The sequence below is a fragment of the Dipodomys ordii genome, unplaced genomic scaffold (genome assembly GCF_000151885.1).
Source record: "Dipodomys ordii isolate 6190 unplaced genomic scaffold, Dord_2.0 Scaffold31, whole genome shotgun sequence".
Taxonomy (NCBI): Eukaryota; Metazoa; Chordata; class Mammalia; order Rodentia; family Heteromyidae; genus Dipodomys; species Dipodomys ordii.
In genome coordinates this window covers 8,084,283-8,096,710 of record NW_012267247.1, presented here as the reverse complement: position 1 = coordinate 8,096,710, position 12,428 = coordinate 8,084,283, and the positions used below count along the sequence as shown (strand labels likewise).

The 12,428-nt window shown below is 52.9% G+C and overlaps 1 protein-coding gene across 2 annotated transcripts in view; it reads left to right on the top strand.

Annotated features, from left to right (window-relative positions):
- Positions 1 to 2,494: 2,494 nt before the first annotated feature.
- Cluh (clustered mitochondria (cluA/CLU1) homolog) overlaps positions 2,495 to 12,428 on the top strand; it is a 26,334-nt gene continuing 16,400 nt past the window's right edge. Inside the window, exons 1-3 of one of the 2 annotated variants that reach the window (XM_013016505.1) lie at positions 2,495 to 2,706; positions 10,388 to 10,590; positions 11,485 to 11,656. In XM_013016505.1, the coding sequence (XP_012871959.1) occupies positions 2,607 to 2,706; positions 10,388 to 10,590; positions 11,485 to 11,656 (475 nt within the window). In that variant the 5' untranslated portion in view covers positions 2,495 to 2,606. The remainder of the gene's footprint in view (positions 2,707 to 10,387; positions 10,591 to 11,484; positions 11,657 to 12,428) is intronic. The other variant, XM_013016506.1, reaches the window with a different exon arrangement.

Below are 12,428 nucleotides of genomic sequence, written 5' to 3'. Positions count from 1 at the left end.
TCATGCATGCAAGGCAAATGTTCTACCACTGAGCCACCTTCACAGCCCCAAATTCTTCATAATCTTAAAAACTCAGTCTAGTAGTTTCTTCCCAGAAGTCCTTACTGCTTGCCCTGAACATGCAGAAAAGCACTCTAGAAGGCCTTTCATTCTGCAACTTTGGCCATAATGTTTCTGGATTTATCCCACTTCACACAACTGACTGATGTTTCTCCTTCTGAATACCTGTCCTGTCCTGCTGCACTGAGCTCTTGTCATCTGTGCTTATTAGACTGAGTGAATTACAAGTGTGTGTGTGTGTGTGTGTGTGTGTGTTACAAGTGTGTGTGTGTGTGTGTTGTCTGTCAGGGGGCTTGAACTCCGGGCTTGGGTGCTGTCCCTCAGCTCTTCAGCTCAAGGCTAGTGCTCTACCACTTGAACCACAGCACCACCTCTGGTTTTCTCCGGTTTTCTGGAGATAAAAGTCTCCTAGACTTTCCTGCCTGGGCTGGCTTTGAACTGTGATCCTCAGATCTCAGCTTACAGAGTAGCTAGGATTACAGGCATGAGACATCTGTGCCTGGCCACAAGTTTGTTTCATACTTTCCAAAGTGCTTTCGAGGCTATTCATCTGATAAAGGGAGCAACTTTGGGCTGTACAGTGCTTGCCTAACACACATGAGGCCCTGGATTCAATCCTCAGCGCTATGAAAACAAAAAACAAAAAGTGAGATGCTGGCAGCCTATAATCCTAACTACTCAAGAAGCCAAGATCTGGGGATAGTGGTTCAAAGGCAGCCAGGACAAGCATGGGGCTTGAACTCTGGGCCTGGACGCTGTCCCTCAGCTTTTTAGCTTAAGACAAGCGCTCTACCACTTGAGCCGCAGCACCACTTCCAGCTTTTTCTGTTTATGTGGTGTTGAGGAATCAAACCCAGGACCTCATGCATGTGAGGCAAGCACTCTACCACTGAGTCATCTTCCTAGTCCCTCCATGAGACTTTTATCTCTAAATAACTCCCCAAAGTGAGAAGTGGAGGTGTGGTTAAAGTGTAGAGCAGCAAGCTTCAGAGAAAAAAGCTAAATGAGAGTGTAGAGGCTTTGAGTCACACCCTACACGTACACTGGGAAGGGGGGGCGGGGAGCACCTGAGATTCAAGTTTGCCAAAGAGACAGGTAGAAGTTGCTGGTACAGATTTCCAGTCCAACTCAGCATTAGGTTCACACATCACCTTGCCTGCCAGCCTATCTTTCTGAATACACCCAGTAGTGAGTCCTGTCATATCCAACCTTCTTAGGCAATGGTCCTAATCCATCCCCCTCCCCTCCACTCACCCAGAGGGCACATACTGAAAAATGAGTCTTACTGCTTCTCACCTCCCTTCCTCCAGTTTAAAGGCTTCCTTCTTTCCCTGGCACCTCTTCTCACCAACTGCACTCCAGGGCAAAGTCTACTTTCCTTTACAGTTTGTACAAAGGCCTAGCTACTTAGGCCTCCCCCTCTCTGCAGTTTAAGATTCTCAATTTCCATTAGATCCTGGCAAATGGCTTCACAAGGACTTCCTGTGCCTGTGCAGGGGAGGCTGACTCTATCCTCAGCCTAGACTACAATTGTCTAGGTAGGCCCTCTGGGCCTGAGGGTTTAGTACAGGGGTTCAAGCACGTTTAGTACACCTGGGGTCCCGAGTTCAATTCACAGTAGCATTCCCGCGGCCCCCCCCCTCCCACCCGCCCGAGGCCCAACGTCCACCTCTGCTCTCACTCCCAATCCTCAAGAAACCAATTAAACAGAAAAATGGAAACTACAGCACGGGGTGGAGGCTGTGGATTTAAACTGTCTCTAATCTAGCTCTCTGTGTGACCTTGGTCTCAGTTTCCTCCATTGGAAAATGAGAGTGTAAGGATCTCAGCCTGGAAGAGAGAACCCATCTGGGGAGTGTGTGTGTGAGTGTGTGTGTGTGTGGTGTGTAAGACGCTGATGGAGGGGTGGTGGCTCAGGACGAAGTTTGGTGTCGGTTTCTGACACTTGCTCCCCGACTAGCAGCCTCATGCCCGCCTTTGCTGACCACGCTCTAGGCTGGTCTCTGCATCTTCTCCAGCCCCACTTCTTCCTGGGTGAGGAGGGTGTTGGGGGTCACGCTAGCCCCGCACGTTGGCAGCCGCGCGGCCTCTGGCGGCTGGGCAGAGGGAAACGGAGGGTCGTTGGGGGAGGGGAGGTTAGGCACGGCAGCCCCGACTAGTCTCCACCCAAGGTCACGGCGCCCGCCCGGCCAACCGGCAGCAAACGGCCGGGACGTCTTTCCGAGGCCACGCCCCTCGGAGGGGGCGGGGCGAAGCTTTCATTCCCCCTCGGAGCCAGGATACGTTGCCTTTAAGGCGTTCGGGAAAGTCATTCACTTGGTGGACAGACACTAAGGCGCGGCGTGTTTTGTCCCTCGCGGGCCGCCGTGGGCAGGGCTGGGCGCGAGGGCGGGGCAGGGGAGCGGCAGCGGGGTCAAAGGGTACAGCGCGCACCACGTGGGCCGGTGACTCCGTCCTTCCCGCAGCGGCCGCGGCGCGCAGGGCACTAGGGTTAGTGGCGCGGCGGGCGGCGCGGACAGCGGAGCCGGACGCCCGCTCCCGCCACCATGGTCATCAAGACAGACGAGTTGCCGGCGGCCGCCCCGACCGACAGCTCCCGGGAACATGGCTCTCAGGCCGGTGGCAAGGGGCGGCCGAGCGCGGCCGGTGAGCAGGCCGGGGCCGGGGGCAGCCGGGCGGGGAAGTGGTAGCGGGCCGGGCGGGAGGGTTCGGAACTCCACGCGGACCAACGCCTTCCGGGCGCGCCGGGCTGGCTGACTCCTCACCGGGCCCTTCACGGGGCCGCCCCCGCTCTGAAGGTCACCTTCACTGTCGCCCCCGGATGCGGCCCGGGCATTGCACGTGGGGTCCCGGGAAGGGCAGACCCGGCGGATACACGCGCGTCGGATCGCGGGGACACGTGCGCGCACACGCGGCTTCAGGGTGCGCCGCCGCCGCCGCCTCGGACGGATGAAACCGGCGGCCCCACCCCCTCCGCCCCCCGGCGCGGGGAGCCCCCTAGGCCGGGGTCACTGACACTTTGGGCTCCACCTCCTTCAGGCTCCCCTCGGCGTCAGGATCTCCGGCGTTCTCCTCGCACTCGGACTGCAGCCCTGCGAGTGAGGCTCCGCTTAACGCTCCTTTCCTGGGGCTGGTTCTGTGAGAAGAGCAGGAGTTGGGGGTGTGGGGGGTGTCGTGGAGGGGGGGTATCCTCTGGTTCATCCTGACACACGGGCTTACGTACTTAATCTTAGGTCCTCCGGCTGTGATCTTTTGTCCTTTTATAAGTGTTGGCCTGGGCGGGGATGGGATGGAGGTCTGCAAGTGTTTTGGGGGCAAAGCCAACCTCCTTGGCAGGGGGAAGTATTTGTGCCAGAACTTGATCATTAACCTGCCTTATTGCGAAAAGTGGGTCAGACCAGAGTTGCTGTTTTTAAGGCAAAGGTCATTAACGTGGAGTGGAGCTCCCGGCTCTCCCCCATGGGTGCTGTATAGTGGCTTTGGGAGTGGCCGAGGCCTGTCCAGGGGTGGGGCCTGCCGCTTTTCCCTTTCACTCAGGCTCCTTCTGTTATTTTCATCCTGTCTTAGGCTACAGCCTTGAGACTGTCAGGCCCTTTCCCAGGGCTTCAGCTGTCCTTTCTCCAAGTCTTCCTCAGAGCCAGACTGTGGCCTTCTCTGCCCTGAGTGGTAATGGGAGTGGAGACCCACCCCTTATCTCAGTGAGGACTTGTAATCTTAGCTCATCACCATCACCTCCCGTCCCAGCTTCATTAAGCAGTCTGGGGCTGCAGGGAGTCTGGGTGGAAAAGCATTGGGTAGGAGCAGGTTCAGTGTCAGCCTTGCTGATTGCTTTGACAAGGCCAGGTCTGAGCAGAAGAAATGCTCAAAACTCCATTCTATCAGGCTTTGCCCTGATATGGTTCTGAATCAGTGGGTGGACAAGATAAGAAGAGTTCTGGGCTGGCAGGTTTCCCTTCCAGCAAAGAGATGGAGAGATGAAGTGACTTGTCCAAGGTCACAGCTATTAGTTGTGGAGGGGAACATGTAGATTTCTAGCTCATGGTCAGCATGTCAAGGCTACCAAAGCCTGACCCAGAGGAAGCTGGAACACACATTACGTGTTTATTTGGATTTGTGTGCTGAGAACCAGGGGACTGAAGAGAGAGAGTGTTGGAGGATTTCTGTGAGTGAGTGAAGTTTTCTTTTCATCTTTTTGGGGGGCAGTGGAAGAGCACAGCTTGGGGAACTTGGGGGCAGTGTATTGATTAGGACTTTGGCTTCTTTGTCCCAGAAGCTAGTATAGATAATTGTGCCTCATATTACATCCAGCCTGGATCTGTTAAAAGGAACCTTATTAGGGACCTTGAGCAGGCTCCATTTGGGCATCAGAATCCAGGCTACTTGGCCTGAGGTCCCATCTTCTTGTACCTTGAGGAAGTGATCATGGCCTTGGAAGCAGGCAAGGGTAGTTTACCTTCTTAGAAATAAAACAGCTTTTAGGGGTTAAGAGAACAGGCAGGTTTTTCAAGTTCACAGTGGTGTGTGGAGTTCCTTCTCCTTGGGGGAGGGCCCTCTGGAGTTGAAGCCCTGAAGTGGGAGGAAAGGGGGACTGGCAGAAAGGGGAGGAGTTAAGGGGCTTACCAAGCTCCCAAAAGATCCTGACTCTTGGATAAGGTCTGGGCAGACTGCATTGGGAACTTCTGAACACAATTTGGGCCTTCAAGATCGCCTGGCCTGGGTGGGACAGGAAGGAGACAAACAGGTTCTGGCCTCCCCAGAGTCCTCCATAGGCTGCCTGCCTGTTTTCTACCCCTTTGCCTTGAAGCCCTGAGTTTCTGAGATAGTGGCCCAGTCTCTTTTGGGACCCTACTTCCTGCTGTAGCCTCACCTGCTGAGACCTAGGCTGGGGTGTGTCCTGACCCTGGTACTGGCTCCTGAGGGAGACCAGGCCTGGCTAGAGGTACATGGGTCACTTGGGGTGGCCTGACTCTTTCTCACTCTTATCTGTGGCATCGCTGTCCCAGGCTAGGACTCTGGGTATGCTATCTCTTCACTCTGATCTGTCCAATTAAGGTTTGTGGTGGCTGTGAGTGCAGTGAGCTGGCTTGTGCACCATGTGTCATTTGTACAACCTGTTCACATTCAGCAGAGAACTGGCTTCTCTTGCCTTCTCTGAAGCCCTGGTTCTCCATGCCTTCCTGGGATGTAATGAGGGAAACAGGCACAGGGGTCTTGAGGCCTAGGAACTCTATTGCTAGAGATAGATCTGTGTCCAGTGGGTTGTGCTCAGTAGAAGTGGCATTCAGGAGCATGGTCTACACTGCTGACATTCCTGGCTTTTTCTCAATTTGACTTTGTTGCCTTTTGCCTCTGACTTTGGACAGCTAGCCTTGTGGAACTTCATTTTTCTGGAGTGAGATGACCTGGTGGATCCGATTTAGGACCCTGCTGTGGGGGTCAGTACCAGGCTTCCCCATTCCCATCCTCTAGAGGGCTAAGAGGAATGGAATTTTCCTATGAGTCTGGCCTTTCTTGTCATCTGGTCATTGAGACAGACCCAGGACATTTTGTGCAGTGGAGGCAAAGCCAAGGGTCTGCTCAGTGGTCCCTAGGCCTGAAGGAGAAGGTGCCTGGCGAAAGATCCTGGCTCCATGCCCTCATGCTGGTTAGTATGGATGCCGGAGCAGTCCTGACTGGGCCCTGGCAACAAGTCAGAGGCCCTGAGAAGGCGTCCTGGCGAGGCTGGGCATGCTTCTTCTCCAGTGGCCTTCGGCCTCTTGCTGCCAGCTCTGTTTTCCCCAGGGGAGACATTTGGTTTTTCTCTTGGCAGCGCATGGGCTGCTGGGAAGAAAAGAGGGAGCCTGCCAGTTTCTTGGTGGAGCTTGGAGGCCTGGGGCATGGGTGCAGTTGTCCTCTGGGAGACTGGTGTCCCATCCCCCTCTCACTAGAACCAGTGAGTGTCAGAAAGGGGCTGGCTGCCAAGTCACCTGCAGAGGGCAGTAGGAGCCAGAGGCCCCAGCGAGTCCCTTGGCCCAGGAGACAGGCAGGGTGCTCCGTGTCCGAGACTGGTGGATAGGAGGTGGATACCTCATGGCCTGGGCCCGGATCTGTGCCAGCTGTTGCCGGCAGCTGGTTGAAGCAGTCCTGCCCACCCCTGCCAGGGTTGGAGCCGAGGAGAGGACCCCCTTGCTGGACTCTGCCCCTGCCAGCCATTTCCCAAGACCCTCGATCCTGAGGGGTCCAGGTACCCCACATGCTGGGATCTGCTCCCCAGACAGCTTCATCAGCAATGGCCTCCTTTCTGGGGAGCCTGAGGAGGTGGTTCTGAGTGTTGATCGAAGCTCCCCCCATGGTTCTGGAGCCACGGAGGCCTCCTGTTCCACAGCCGTCCTTCTAGCCGACCTTGAGCAGGATTCAAGGCAGAGGCAGGGGGAGTGTGCCCTTCCCAGGGCCGCCCAGGCAGGCCTGGCCCCACTGAAACCCGAAGCCAGCCGGAGCTCCAGCCCTGGGCCGACCAGCTGCATTAGGGCAAGGGTAACAGCAGAGGCCGGAACAAGAGACACAGGCAGCTTTGGGCCTAGGCCGGAGAGCTGGGTCCCTTCTCATGAAAGTCCTGAGACTCCAGAGCCAAGAAGAGCACAGCCGTTGAGTACACCAGGTGGGCTTTGGGGCTGAGTGGACCTACTGGCCTACAGGGAGACCTTCAGGGCCCTTTGGGAATGGAGAGGAGGGGAAGGGCTGGCAGCACTGAAGGAGAAGCAGCTCTTGGGACCAGCCCTTTATCTTGGAATCTGACCAAGGATTAGGTACTCTTTCTCAGTCCCTGATGAGGTCTCTGGCTTGGGGAATGGGTAGGTTGGAACCATGGCAGTGTGTTGTCTTCCTCTCCTTTCTCTGATCCACCCATTCGTGCATACTCTCTTCCTCCCCCCCCCCCCCCCTTCCCCGCCCCACCCTCCCCCCCCCCCCCCACACTTCCCGGCAAGATGCACAGGTTGCTACTCTGGGTCCAGTGCTGGCATTTTCCTTCTCTGAGACTGCAAAGCTTGAAACCACTGCTACATGTTGGGTGGGGGCCTTGCCTGTTTTCCCTTCAATCTGGGTTCTTGCCAGCCAGCAAAGCCTTTCTCAGGGACCCTTAGGGGACAGCTCCTCCTACCTGCTGTCCCTCTTGCTGCTCTTGGAAAGCTGACCAATTCCTGCCCTCTTATCTGTGTTCTGTCATTAGTGCCAGGCAAGTTTTCATTTTGGGGTAGGGCTGTTTATTTTTAGGGTTTGCCCTGACTGGGACTGCTGGGTCACTGCAAGGGATAGGCCTTGGTGCATCTTGTGCATCTTGTGGTTTGTTTGTTTTTTTTTCAGTCGGTTGTGGGGGTTGTGGGTGCTGTTCCTGAGCTCTTCAGCTCAAGACTAGTGCTCTATCACTTGAACCACAGTGCCACTTTTGGGTTTCTGAGTAGTTTATTGGGGATAAGAGTCTCATGGACTTTTCTGCCTGGGCTGGCTTTGAATCATGATCCTCAGATTTCAGCCTCCTGAGTAGCTAGGATTACAGACATGAGCCACCAGCGCCCAGCTTTGTTGTTGTATTGACACAGGATTTTACTATGTAGTCCAGGCTGGCCTGGAACTTACTATGTAGTTTAGGTTGGCCTTGATCCTTTGATCCTCTTCCAAGTACTGGAATTCAGGTGTGTGCTACCATGCCTAGCCCACCCTATGGTTGTTGGAGGTTATACTCCAGTTTAGAAAGAGTGTGGCAGGGACAGAAGGTCTAGGACACCATCATTGGTGGCCTACAGTAGCCAAGGTTGATGACAAGGCAGTGATGTGAGTTTGTAGGCTGCGGGAATCTGAGGTCCATCCTGGCTGGTATAACAATATGTCAGGCTCTTAAGTTTTCCTGGGCCTAATTTGGGATAAGAGAATAAGGCCTGTCTGTGCCCCTGGAGGTCCTACTTATCACCAAGTTGAGGTGTACCAGGAGGTGGGGGGTGTCTCCTGAAGTCCTCTTGCCTGCCTCTGCTGGGCCAACCTCATTTCCTTAGATTCCTGCTCCATATTTATGAACGGAGACTATACAGGTTTGAGGCAGTATACCCATCCTGCTCTCCACCCCACCCCACCCTGCTCCGGCCCCTTGCCTGTCCTGGTACTTGAATTCAGGGACTTGGCACTGTTCCTGAGCCTCTTTGTGCTCAAGGCTAGCATTCTACCACTTGAGCCACAGCACCACTTCCAGATTTTTCTGAGTAGTTTATTGGAGATAAGAGTCTCACAGACTTTGCTACTTGGGCTGGCTTCAAATCACTCTTAGATCTTAGCCTCCTAAGTAGCTACAATTGCAGGTGTGCCATGTCTACTTTTGATGGCAGAGTAGGAAAGAGGGCTAGATTGACTAAAGCAGACTCAAGTAAGCTGTGTTGTTTCGAGGTAGCCCATCTATACCCTGATCTGGGACTGTAATGTCCTAAGCCAAGAGGGCAAATAGGCAGATGCTGGGCCAAGGTCCTCATTTGCCAAATGGGTACCCAGCAAGCTGGTATTTAGCTGGCTTTCTGAGAGGGGGTCTTATGCTCTAGCCAGTACTATAGGGGCCTTCTTCCTTCATTCTTCCTAGTGCCTGGGGAGAACTGGAAGTTTTGTTACTGTTCCCTCTCCCCACAGCATGTAAGTTGAGTGTTCTTCACAAATATTAGATGTGGCTATGGATTTGCAGTAATTCATTGATTTGATATCTATTCTTTGAGGCAGGGCAAGACAAAAGGTGGAAAATGATAGAACTGCTGGTGTAAATAGCCACCCAGAATGCAGCAGAATGGCTGCTCTAGGAGGCAGTGCATGTCTTGTGGAAATGGTGGGGGAGTTCCTTCCAGCCGGGTCATTTGGGCAGCTTTCTGACAGGAGGCTCTGTATTCAGCTCACCTGCAAGGATGAGTTGAAGTTGTTCATGGAATGGTATCTTGTGGGCAATGGGATGGTCTGTCCGGAATGATGGAATGCTTATTGGGGTATGAAACAGTCCACAGCAGAGGTGATAGAAAACTGATGCTAACAGAGGTGATAGAATGATAATGTAGAGCAATTGTATGGTTCAATAGAGCAGTAGAAAGGTTAGCAGGGGAGGCGTAAGTCAAAGTACAGAGGGAAGCCTGCAGAGCTGAGACTGACTTTAGATAGACACTCAAGAGTACTGTCCTAAATTTGTGACAGTGGGGTTTTTAGAAGGGCTCCAAATGTTACTTTCTCCTTGTCAGTTATGGGACTTGAACTCAGGACCTGGGCACTGTCCCTGAAGCTTTTCTGCTCAAGGCTACCTCTCTACCATTTTGATCCACAACTCAACTTCCAGTTTTCTGGGAGCTAATTGGAGATAAGAGTCTCATGGACTTTCCTTCCCTTGCTGGCTTTGAACTGCCACCCTCCATCTCAGCCTCCTGAGTAGCTAGGATTATAGATATGAGCCACCTGTGTCTTTCTCCACGTTACTCCCTAATTAATTAATTATTTTTGGCCAGTCCTGGGGTTTGAACTCTGGGCTTACGGGCTTGAGGACTGTCCCTGATCTTTTTGCTCAAAGTTAGCACTCTACCACTTCAGCCACAGCATCACTTCTGGCTTTTTCTCTGTATGTGGTACTGAGGAATCGAACCCAGGGCTTTATGCATGCAAGGCAAGCACTGTACCATTGAGCCACATTCCCAGCCCCACACGTTACTCTTGAAGTTAGAGAAAATCTGTACCAAGGCTATGGCTGAAGAGGCTGGAGCCCAAGGGTCAGGATGAGTGACTAGTTGGTGGGGGGTAGGGGAAGACTTCACAGAATAGGCTCATCTTGGCAGGATGAGCTTTTGTTAGTGTCTAAGGAACTGGGTGGTAGTTGTCCCCTTTGAAAAGCTTGAGCAAGGCTAGGATTGGCAATGGATGCTTCCATGTAGATCATATTTGAGGCCATGGGAACAGGTAAGGTGAGAAAGGAACATAGCCTATCTACATGGGAAGAGGATGAGACTAGAGGAAGGGATAGTGGTGTTGGGCAGAGAAGAGGAGGAAGTGGGCAGTAGTATGATTACTGCTGAAAAGCTAGATCGTTAGAGCTGGAGAAGGCTGGTGACCTTGACCCTACATGTGGCATTGTGACCCTGGGGAGATGTACTCAGACTGGCAGGCTGAGGATAAGCAATGGAGAGGGAGAAGGCAATGGCCTATAAGTGTGCAGGGCTGGATGGTATGGAGTCTGGATTAGGGCTGAGTCTCCAGAAGGCATAAAAGGCCCCATTCTACAGGGTGAGGTGGGTAGCCCCACCCACTCTTCCAGGCCTATCTGACTGCATTCTTGTAACCCTAGAACCCCCCTCCGTTATGCTGGTGAATGGAGACTGCCCAGAGAGCCTGAAGAAGGAGGAGGGGGTGACTGAGCCGCCCAGGGAAAATGGGCTGGATGAAGGTGAGCCAGGAGATGAGACCACTGGACAGGAAGTCATTGTCATTCAGGACACAGGCTTTTCTGTGAAGATCCTGGCCCCTGGCATTGAGCCCTTCTCTCTCCAGGTAAGATGTAGGAAGAGGTGATAGGGAGCAGAATTGAGCTGGCTAGGGGTAGATGGGGCTAGTAAGCCAAGTCTTGCCCTTGATCATTCTGGCAGGAAGCTAAGGGTGCTTACTGGGTCTTGCCTGGGGTCTTGGTGTGGTGGGCAAGGAAATCAGCTCAGGATCATGTTGCTGTGCCATTGCTAGTGGACAGCTACCAGTAGGGACTTCCAGTGCCATTTGGGCAGAGTAGTGGCATTGGCGGGGGGTGGGGGAGGGATTGTTCTAACACTCTCTAGTTTCTTGCCCTGTGCCCTCTGGTGAGTCTTCTCTCTGAGCCATGGGTTTACCATCTCCTTGAGGGTGGATGATGTTGGATGGTCTCCAAGAGTAGAATTAACTGGAGATTTTACACACTGGTAACTCCAGGGATCTAGGCCAGGTTCTCTTATGTCCTCTCTACCCACAGGTTCAGACCTTAGAGCACTCTAAAAGCTGGAGGCCATTTGCCCTAGGTGCCTTAGTGTTGCTCTTCCTGTTCTTCCATCCCCATGGTACTGCTCAGGTTATTTGTCTATAGTAATAGTTCAAGCCTGAGGCAGTATGGCCAGGCTTCAAACTCTTTGTAGGCAGGGACACATGAATAGATAGACAAAGACACACACACACACACACACACACACACACGTAGACATAGTATCTATGGACAGAGTCTGGCACACACACACACACACACACGCACAGACACACACACACGTAGACATAGTATCTATGGAGAGAGTCTAGAATTTAGAAGCCAAAATGTGGGAAACTGAGTATTTGAGGCATTTATTCTAGAGACATAGACATGGATGTTTTGGTCTGGTGATGATGATGTGACATCTCACTGGGTGGATGGGGCCTTCTCTGTGGCAGGTGTCTCCCCAGGAGATGGTACAGGAGATCCACCAGGTGCTCATGGACCGTGAAGATACGTGTCACCGCACCTGCTTTTCCCTACATCTGGATGGCAATATGCTAGACCACTTTTCAGAGCTTCGAAGTGTTGAAGGACTACAGGAGGGCTCAGTGCTCCGTGTGGTAGAAGGTTGGTCTGGGAGTTGGCGGCCTGGAAGGGGAGGACCTGTGAAGAAGGGCAATCACCACTCCACCCACTGCTGCTAGTGTCGGTCACTCGTGAGCATGTGGGCATGGGACTGAAGCACAGGCCATTGTAAGCCTCTAATGCAGTGGACCACCTCTAATGCACACGGCCCACAGGTTAAAGACTAGAGTCTGCATTCTAAAACCCCAGCCAGTCCCACACAGACTCTGTTTGGAGTCAGTTCTGTCATGTTTTATAAAGATAAATGTGAAGTCTCATAAAGTTTCACAGCTCTTGAGTGGCCATTCGCTCTAGAGTAGTGAGACTGGTTTGCTTGTCAAATTCTGATGCTGCACAGAGGTTTCCAGTGCCTATGAATTGATTTGGTTTGCTTTTTGCTAGGACTGGGTCTTGAATTAAGGGCCTGGGTACTGTCCCTGTGCTTATTTGTGCTCAAGGCTAGTGCTTTACCACTTGAGCCATAGCTCTACTTTCATCTTTTTGTGGTTAATTGGAGAGAAGAGTCTTAAGAACTTCCCTTCCTGGGATGGCTTTGAACTGCAGTCCTCAGAGCTCAGTAGTTAGGATTACAAGTATGAGCCACCCAGTGCCCAATTTCACTTGGCTTTCTTTTTCTTTTCTTTTTTTTTTTTTTTTTTTGGTTGTGGGGCTTAAACTCTGGGCCTGGGTGCTGTCCCTCAGCTCTTCAGCTCAAGGCAAGTGCTCTACCACTTGAGCTACAGTGCCACTTCCGGTTTTCTGGTGGTTTTATTGG